Source organism: Pocillopora damicornis, chromosome 1 (assembly GCF_964200805.1).
Source record: "Pocillopora damicornis chromosome 1, jaPocDami1.2, whole genome shotgun sequence".
NCBI classification, from domain to species: domain Eukaryota; kingdom Metazoa; phylum Cnidaria; class Anthozoa; order Scleractinia; family Pocilloporidae; genus Pocillopora; species Pocillopora damicornis.
In genome coordinates this window covers 29318410-29328880 of record NC_142670.1, presented here as the reverse complement: position 1 = coordinate 29328880, position 10471 = coordinate 29318410, and the positions used below count along the sequence as shown (strand labels likewise).

Here is a 10471-nt window from a genome sequence, read left to right as displayed (position 1 = left end):
CGCTTTTTAACATTAGTTTTTAAATAATATATTTATTTTAAAACTTCTTTTAGATTTTAAGCGAAATTCCTGGCGGTATTTTATCGACAAAAGTTTGAAAAACTCGCTCCGTATGAAAAATTGAATTTTCAAAAATGTTGACATTTTGGTTTAAGGTTTCACATGCTTTGTCAGCATATCCAATAAATGCTGTGTTGCACTTTTTTTAGCTAACAATAAAAAATGTCACGATTACCTCATCTCCCAGACAGCAAAACAAACGCTTTTAAGATGCAAAATAGACGCTCTCTAATATGACTTGTTATCGTATGTCAGAGTAGTTGTATTTACAAGTCATTTTGTAATGTTATAAAACGCTTACGCAGCACATTGTTAATTGTTCCGTCTATGCGATTTTTAAATTTCTTTACGAACTGAAATGTAACTTTCTGACGAATGAATTCCTCAGATAGACATGACAGCAGCTCAATAAAATAAAATATTTCAATAGCCACACCAGTTTTAAAAATTTAAATAATTAATAGGTGCAGTTTGTATGATCGCCTCAAGATTGTGCTTTCTAAGCAAAATAGTTAGATTAACAAAGGATATAACCGGGGGATTCCCCGTTAGTTTTGATGCCAGAAATATTTATCATTTAGCACTTAAGTGCAGTTTCAAAACATTGGGTGTGAACTTTATCGGTGTTTGTTTTTTTTTTTTCACCTCATTGCCGACTAAGCCGAAATGGTGAAGAAGGAAATGGATATACAGCGGGAGACAGAGGTAAAGTGCATCAAAACTTCATTTACATCAAAATGTTGATCTCGCATTTCAGTCTTACCACGAGCCCACATGATAAACACACGTTTCGTGACAAATTCAAGCTTTATTTGCAAATGTCATAAGTATTGCAAATTCAAATTAGCCTGCCGACGTCAGCAAGTTAAGCTCTTTGGATTAATACATTACGCCTAAGTACACTCGTCAAAACGTAACCTTACGAAGGCTGAAATGATGCTGTTTTCGGGTAACCTAGATATATCGCCCAATTCAGTGAAAGTATTTTGTACCGAAGCAAAAGATTTGTCGTCGGATTTGAAACCCATGCGGATGTTGGCAATCTGTTGTGCTAAATCCCAAGCGGCGTGTTCTGTCACGCGTTTTCTTCGACAAGACATAGAAAATACATTTCACCTGTATTTTCTGTGTCTTGTAGTTGTTGCAACTGCCCAGTTGCTCCACACAAAATCGTTTTTGTTGCGTCTTTCCTTTACAAAATTACAATCGTTGACCTTGGCGTGACCGCACAAATAACGGGATTGCGTGACAATCGAAAGGAAAACACCGATGTATTAGCTTTCTAGACATTATTCTTCAATTATCCTAAGGCACGGAGACCCTTATATTTTTCCAAATACTCCGGGTTGGAAATATCTCGGCCTGAGGTGTGAAGTCATCAAATTGTATTTATTGGCTAAAGGCGTTAATCTAATTTCAAAGCTTACTTCGGGTTAATCATATAAATGCACTTCGTACAGATCTTTCGAAGCATCGATCTTCATCCAAATACTTTGATAAAGACGACCGATAAGGGCACTTGCGATCTAAAGCGCGAGAATATTCTTTTCGCAGGTCATCAAGAAATGTAATTGATGGTGGCGCAGATATTGAAATGACTTTGTAAGAGGGCGATTAAACATAAATTTTTCTGCTTAGACTGCTGATGTGAAGCAGTAAGCTGAAGCGGAACATTTTATAACGATTATTTTATCGCTGCTTTCTACACCGCGAGAATGAAAATAATCACGAAAATTGTATCATGATCAGCTCTTCGGATAACCATCAGATCCACTATTCGGGGATTCCCCGTCTAGGACTCTGAAGATATTTGCGTTTACATTAATCGATGGCTAGCATCTTGCGACTAGAGAAATGGTTCTAATAATAATAAATGCTGAGACAATTTTATTTGTTTCTTTATAAAATAGAACTAAGCGAAATTTGAACCGCTTATGGCCAATGCAATAAACAATTTTGGTTAAAACTCAATTCGGATGATCATCCCAACCGTTCAATTTAATGAATATACAAAAAATTTGCATTTACCGATTTAGCAAAAGCTAACTTATTGAATAGAGAAGTTACTTCTTCTTATCACAGAAGAAGTCTAGTTAGAATTGCTGCCGAAAAAATGAAAACGAGCTCCTCAGCGATCGAAAACTGCGTCGCTGCATTGTTTACAGCTGGTTACTTGAATAAACATGTCTTCCAAAAAGGGAAAAACCCCTTCTGGTAACAGCCGGTGCGATAAGTTATTAAATATTTACGTGGAATCACATTTGCAAATCATAACAATACCCTAAAAGAGAGCATAAAAAGACATGGCGTGTAGGTTTTAGACACAAGAAAAAAATATGCTTCGAATGCAATAAGATCTTTTTAACGTGTTTTTGACAGACAGGCGGACCGGACAGGATTTCAAAGTACTGTGAGCGTTAACAATTGTCAATTGATGACGCCCCCCGCAAAGGGAAAAAACCCTTTTGAAGGGACTTCCCCCAAGACGAAAGGGCATATAAAAATTTGAGAACCCTAAAACGTCGGTAGAGTATCCTCGGCGAAACGACTGACGAAAGACCCTTTGCGCTTCAACTTAAAAGCGAAACCGAATTTTAAATCCGCTGAAATTTTTAGTTTTAAAACTTGATGTGAGCTAGTACTGGAAGAAAAAGCTATTGCCATTCATCTTGATCGGGAGAAAAAAAATTGGCCTTCGACTTTAAAGTCGTTTCCTCTAAAGCGAAGGAGAGAGGGAGAGAAGGAGAAAAAAAATATGCACGATTACAGCAAACTGTCGGGAACGAGAAGAATGCGTTTCCGAGAATGGTTGATCAGCAAACTCGATAGTGGAGAAATTACCGGAGTGCAGTGGCTGGATAAACGGAGTGGAGTCTTCAAAATTCCTTGGAAACACGGTTCTGGTCGAAACTGGTGTCCAACAGATGCTAATATATTCAAAGAATGGGCAAAACATTCTGGGAAGTTTGTGGAAGGCAGAGATAGAGCGGATCCTTGTAAATGGAAGACAAACTTTAGATGCACTTTAAATGCTCTTCCCGATTTCGAAGAAATTCGACAGCAAAGCATTCCGCGTGGCCCTGATGCCTACAAGATTTACAGGCTGAACAAGAAACAAACAGATCTTGTGAAGAAGGAAGAAAAAAGTAAGTTATCCGGGAAAGCGTATCTCACACAGGATAATAAATTACATCCACGCTTTCCGGCTCATTTAGTAACATAAGACTCGTGTGGGAGAGAGAGTCCATATTTGCCTCTAGAATGTTTTGGTTGGCCAAAACTACTTTGAGTTAACGAAATCCAGAGGGCATTACGCGCACAACTAAGAGGTTGACCTTGTCGGCAAGATAAGGGAATGCTACATAAAATTTAGCCAAACCCGCATTTACCGAATCGGTGAAGAAAACGCGCTCTTTGAATAGCTTTTCAGTCACTGTGCTAGAAAGTGAAATAAGAGTACCTCGATATGAAGCAAATAGTATACTGACTACTGATAAGAAAAAAAAAAACCAGATTTTTAAGAAACGCCATAAGAGTTATTGGAATTAGATTTCTTTGTTTCGGATATAAAATATCGTATGTCCATTCCTCTTATCTAATATCAAGAAGGATTCTCATTAAGTCTACCACACCTAATCCAATATTAATTCTAGCTTCAGACGCAGACGGAAATTCTACTATCAAGGAAAATATGCTAAGTTGGCACAAGTGTTGTTTTGACGAGAAATGCTTACATAAGCTCAAGCCTACTTTTCATGTCACATGATGCGTGGATGCCACGCTCGACCGCCCACATACTGTTCACTATTTATAGCTTTCCGCGTGATCGACCTCATATAAGTGATTGTTGATTCCAAGAAAGGTCATTGAAAGCTGAACGCGTCAAAACAAACCCTCTGATCTAATTTACATTTTTCTAGTGTTTACCTTTGCCCTCAAAACCGAAAGGTTTCCACGTTTATAGATCAAGATGCAACACAAAGCGGTTTCTTTTGGAAAAACATCCGATACGAAACTACATAAGAGAGCGCCAACAACTGATTTCAGACGCTTACGATATCAGTTTAAGACATCCTGGAAACCCTTATGTGAATTATGTTCCAAATTAAAAAAGGCAATTAAAACTCATTTCCTTTGAAAAATATTCGACGAAAGAAGCTAAATTCAAAAAACGTTACATAATAATTTCTATTTTGGCGCTATTACCTCAAAACCACTTGAATACACCGGAATAAGCCTTTGTTTAGAGAAAAATTACGTATAATAAAGCAAAGAAACAAACGAAGCGAAAGTGATCTGGAAATTGGATTCTAAGAATTTTAATGACGATCATAACTGCCCAGACATTTTGCGGAGACAAATAAATAAAAAATTATCGTAATAATTCTGTGATCAACTGGAATGGATAATTTTCGAGCTATTTTTAATTTCCTACGCAACAGATATTTCAGCTAACCTACTGAAAGTAAGCGTTAATTTTTTAGTCTAACTTGAGCGCTCATGTTTGTCTTTCAAGATAGACTCTTGGAAACATGTGGTTTGACTGTGACCTCATGTTAGCCTGATTATTCGGATGTCTTTAATTCTGAGCACAAATTGCAAGTGCAATACTTCAACCTTATACTAGTTTGCGTACTCTCCATTTGTAAACAACTCACAATAACAATTCTGATGCTTAAAAGATTTTGCGACAATTTAAAATGCGGGCCTTTAGCGCATGTGATATGTTCTCGGAAGAGACTTGGGCTGTGATTAGGAAACTGCAGGGAGACTGTCTGCGTGCCAAATAGTCAATCAGGGACCTTAAGCAAACTACGACGAAGACAGCAACGAGGACGTGGCAAAACACAAGATCTAATAACCTGAACAATAGCTCAACACGTGCATTTTCAAACTTTGTACATTTCGCAGCCGTCCTCTGCACTTTGTTCATTTTGTAGCCGCTCTCTGCAAAACAGCAACATGAAATCACCAAAATTTGCGTGGTCTGAGAACAGAAGCTTTTCACACGCGTTACTCTGAAGTAAAGGTGTATCCAAGAGACAGTAAAAACCTCCAGCCATTTGCGAAATTCTAACTAAAAATAAAAAGTAGTTTTTCAATCGACGTCCCTCTCGGCGATGCTGTCGTGATTGCTTAAGGTACTTAATTAGTTAATTTCCGAAGACGCCCATCGAATGACAATGTGTAGGCCTGTCGACTAAAACTGATCCACATTTAGAATGCACTGACATAATTTCTGACAATGTATATTTGCAGAGACTGAGGCACTTGGGTCATTTGAGAGAGTAATAGTTGAGGTAGGTAACATCTTTGAAGGGGGTAAGTTTCTAAAGAAACTGTGTTGCTGCGTCGGTGGGAGAGTGTAACAGGGTAATTCAGCATTATCAACTGAGTTGATAACGTAAATGAGCAACCGTTAAATAATGGTTTTCTTGACGCGCACTTGAGGGTAAAGCAGTTGACTATCAAAGCGGAAGTCTATTATTTCTCTCACGCTCGTGACAAATAAACCTGAATTTGACAGATATTTAAATTCTTAGTTTCAGTTTTTGTATTTAGCGAGGAAAATCAATCAAATCACATGGTTATTATCTGCGCCATGTAAAAGCATTTCTTCAGATTTCAAAGAATAGCCAAACCTTCCATAATATTTCTGAGAATGCAATTTACGCTATGGACGTCATCATGTTCAAAAAGAATCGGTAACCTGGCCTCACGCGCCAAAGCAAAATGCGCGATTCACAATACAGCCGCTTCTCCGTTATCGCCAAGAATAGTTCATTGTGTCATGACTGCTCTTTTGTATACTCGCTTTTGTATAGCGCGTGACCGATCTCAAACCATTGCCATGAGAAGTGAAAAACGAACGCGGGGAGTAGGGGGTGAGTCTTTGTTACGGCATAAGAATGAAGCTCGGCTACTTGGGGAGATTTAAAATGGCGGCGTCTGTGATTTGAAGACAATTTTTATTAGTTATATATGGTTTCAGGGCTGAGAGATCGAGCCGCTGTATACTCGCTGATTCTTGTAAGAGGTCCACTTGGTATTTAGGTCTTGCAACCCCGTCTCCTCAAATAAGTGCGTGGATCTGGTAACTTATCGCACATCATTTTTTTTTTTTTTTTTTTTTTTTTTTTAACGTGGTTACGCTTTTATTTCGCTAGATGGTGGATGAAATGTTGTACCCCCCTGGCGATTCTAAATCTGAGGAGAAACCTATGGTAGTTCCTCGTGCAAACTCAAACTTCCCAGCGTTCGAGAGTCTTGTTGCAAGCAAGTGCAATCAAGGTACATTATCATACTCAATAAAAAGCGAATTGCTACTTTGAAGAGGGAAGGCTGCGACACCTTCGAGCGTTCTACAAACAGAATACGCCTACCAGGGCAGTAAGAAGGAAAACTAATACTTTAAATTTTTTTCAACTTCGTGTAGCCTTGCTTTTCCCCCTTGAAAATTACAGCTGTTGCGTATTTCAGAGTATAGGGATCTTAGGGATAGACGATCAATCACATATCAGTTCTCACTCACCCTTTAATGACCAGAACCTGGCATAGTAAGCTTTCCACCTCATGAAATCGTTGGGCACCTTCAGATCAAAGTTTAATGCACGACGCAAACCATATTTTTAAGTTTGTCGTTGACTGTTTTCTGTTTGCTTTTTTCAGTACACCTCCTAAGAGTCGATATTGAACATGTGTTTTAAAGTCGCCATATTGGATTTTTAAGGTTAAGCAGCAGTTGTTTTTTCAAACCTCGTAAAAACAAAACAATTCGTTTTTTGATATCAAAATCCATATGAAATGAGAGACAAAATCGATTTTTATATCTGTGACAGGTACACGTGGGATAATAAAACATTCATGCATATAAAAGCTGGGGCAAATGACTCATGCAAAACGTACCCCTTGCCGTCGAAAGCGTGAAAAAATTCCCGCCAACGTGAGGCCGAAGTCTGGTCCGCAGTAAACATCGATCTAAAGGTGTCTGGGAACATTAAATGCTTTCAAGTTAAACTGGCTTCTCAATTTCAACTAAGATCTAATTCGCTGATATTTGTTCAACAGAAGGGACTCGACTTCTTCCCCATGAATTGTATTTGGCGGCTTGGAATGCCCTAGCTGTCGATATGCACGACGAAAAACAAAGCGCAACTTCTGAAGACGAATTTGTTGACGTTGAAAATGTCTCGGTTGAAAACGGAGAAATCAGCAGCTAAGGAGTTCAACCTTCTCTCCTAGAGAGATGTCTGAAATCGTCCGTGTAATCAGTGTCATAAGTTTTGAAAGCAAGTCAAAAACACGTTGAAGGACTCGGTAACCAAAAGAAAACTTCTCATTGTCCCCTCAGTGGAGACTGGGAGGGAGAAAGTCAAATACCGGGTGGTTTCATGTCTAGGTAAGGTACAAGAACAAAAGTTATGTACATAGAGTTATGTTAATATCTTGAGTGTAAATAATGTTATGGGTTGCGTGCACTTGTGAAATACTGGTAGGTTAAGATTATACTGAATGTAGTTTGAAGTGGTACGGAAAAGGTTCGAAGTAGCGCTACTAAACGTATAGTTCATAAAATGACAACTGGCCCTTTGAATCGGGGGAGGGCCAAAGTTTACCACTGAAATTTATGACTGATCTTGCCTCGTAAAAATTACAAACTTATTTCACAAAGAGCTTCTTGGAAATTCCAATCTTCCAAGATGACTGCCACCAGAGGAGAACTCCTATTACCCCCCGGGTAATAGGAAACTGCGTCTATAATAAAGTACCCCAAAGAACTGCCAGCTAATGCACCTTCTAGGTCGAAAGGGAACTTTGAAATTAGTTTAATGAACAAAACCACTAAACTAACCCACTGATGCAGAAGTCCGTTGTAACCAGTTCACTTCATAACGCTCGCTTGGCAAGATTTTAAGTTGAACTGTAGTTCCGCTTCAAAGATTCATATGCAGACTACACCAGGATAATTTTTAGTGTTCCAGTCACTAGTAACACTTTCCCATTTTCATAGGAAAGAATCTTATTAAGTCTTCCTATTTCTAACAACTTAGGTTTTAGAATATTTGTAATAATAAGGGTTTATGATAGGTCTTCGTCATGGAGTTGGCTACTTCTTTTTCGTGCCGTAAGAACAATAACAAAAAAAAAATGAAGTTGATAAGAACTGTAAAATTTATCTCGTGTTTTAAGTGAATAAAGGCTTGACTCGAAAAAGTGGCGATTGTGCTTTGCATGACTGTTTGTCTGTTTTTGTGGTTTTTCGTTTAGAAGAGGAAAGATGAGTCGTTTACTGCTGCAGTGGTAAATCCAAATACAACGCCATGTTATTGGGATCAGAATTTCTTTGTTCCAAATGTACGCTCCCAAGAACCAACCTGCTCGTGGCCGTTACGAAAACTCCTTAATCCACTCTGTGAAACTCTTTAGAGCGAGTTTAAGTTTTTTTTTTTTTTGTAGATCTAAATTGACTTCTGACATACCAATTTTTATGCGCAAGAAATTTTTCAACACTTAGAACATAGAGGACAAAATTGCTAAATGCTGATTGGTTGAGACAGAGGGCACTTTTCCGACAATATTTCATCGCGTAAACAACGCATAATCGACAATTTTTGCCTTGTTTTTGTATAATCTAGAGACAGAATAATTTATAACGTAAGCGCTTGGCTTAGTTTTGAACTGCAGTGGACTGACAAGGCAAGTTGCTGCACTGTATGGTAAATTTGAAACGGCTTGCATGCTTCGAATTCTTTTGGTCGCCGAGTTTGGCCCCGATCATATTAAGAAAGTCAAGCTCATCATTTCAAGACCGATTTTCTCGGAAATTCCTGAAGGGATGAAGCTCAAATGTAGCGGGGAGAATAAGCAACATTTCAGCGATCAACAACCGTCGCTAGTTAGGAGAGATTTTTTTTCTAGCGTTCATTCTAATTTGGAGTGGAGGAGGTCGTATAGCTGGCAGCCACCAAGTTGCAAGCCTTGTCCACCTTTCTTCTCTTAGCGGCCTCCGGCCGAAACAAATTTCGTAAAAATACGCTTCAAACGGCCTGTGAAGGCTGAAAAATTTCACAAATGCGTCCATTAAAATTTCATTGAACTTTATTGAGATATTCAGACCGAAATGTAATTTAGATATGCAATTTTCAGAGCTTTATTCGTAACCCTCATATATTTTGTTCGTCTCACGTCAACTCGTATTAACCACAAACAAATAGTATGGTACATTGTACATTTCTTTTTCCGTTAACGATGATCTGGAATTAACCAGTAGCATTGCTAAAATCGAGAATTGCTTATCTGATCTAGATAAGTGGATGGCCTTAAATAAGCTGAAGCTAAACAAAGACAAAACTGAACTTCTCTACCTTTATTCAAAGCACAACCCTCAACAGTCTATACCTCCACTTCGTTTTGGTTCTGATATAATACAGCCGTCTTCATCTTCCAGAAATATCGGCGTCGTTTTCGATAGTACTATGTCAATGCTCCCTCATGTCAAATCTGTCTGTAAATCTGCCTCCTATCATCTTCGGAACATTTCCCGTATAAGGAAATTACTATCCATTAAGACCACTGAGACTCTAGTCCACGCCTTTGTAACCTCCAAGTTGGATCACTGTAACTCTCTTTTATACGGTGTCCCCAAATACGCTATCCAAAAGCTCCAATCAGTGCAGAATGCGGCGGCTCGACTTATTACCAGCTCTCGTAAATTCGACCGCATCACCCCTGTTTTGTTCGACCTACACTGGCTTCCAATTTCTGAGCGAATTAAATTCAAAATAATTCTGCTCACCCATAAAGCTCTTCACCAGCAGTCTCCTGTCTACATTCAAGACCTAATACGCCGTTATTCAACTTCAAAAACGCTCCGTTCGTCTTCAACATTGCGTCTGACTCCTGTCAACTTTAATCTCAAGTCCTATGGCTATAGAGCTTTTGCTGTTTCGGCTCCTGAACTGTGGAATAAACTACCTGATGACATTCGTTCTTGTGACAATTTAAATATTTTTAAACGTAAACTTAAGACTCATCTTTTTAAAAATTACTTTAATGTATGATCTCTTTTATTATCCATGTCAAACGCCTATATCTTAGACATCAGTTAACTTAAGACTTACTTTTAATATTATTTTAACGTGTGATATTTTAATATTTTTGTAAAGCGCTTAGAACAGCGCTTAGAACAGCGCCAGCGCGTCGGTTATCCAACAGTGGATAAGCGCTATATAAGTAGTTTTATTATTATTATTTATTTATTATTATTTATGGTCTGCCTGTGCGGTAACGGCAAGGGTAAAAACGACGCGAGAAAACAAAAGATTTAATGGGTAGAACAATAGCTCAGTATGTGCACTTTTAAACTTTGTGCATTTTTTGGCCGTCCTCTAAAAAAACAACAACGTAGAAC

General features: G+C 38.4%; 1 protein-coding gene across 1 annotated transcript; it reads left to right on the top strand.

The window, feature by feature from the left end:
• The first annotated feature begins 654 nt into the window (after positions 1 to 654).
• Positions 655 to 8274, top strand: LOC113664194 (interferon regulatory factor 1). Its single transcript, XM_089189204.1, has 4 exons — positions 655 to 3206; positions 5320 to 5360; positions 6228 to 6351; positions 7129 to 8274. The coding sequence occupies exons 1-4, from the start codon at positions 2816 to 2818 to the stop codon at positions 7278 to 7280; spliced, it is 708 nt and encodes a 235-aa protein (XP_089045330.1). The 5' UTR covers positions 655 to 2815; the 3' UTR covers positions 7281 to 8274.
• Positions 8275 to 10471: the final 2197 nt, after the last annotated feature.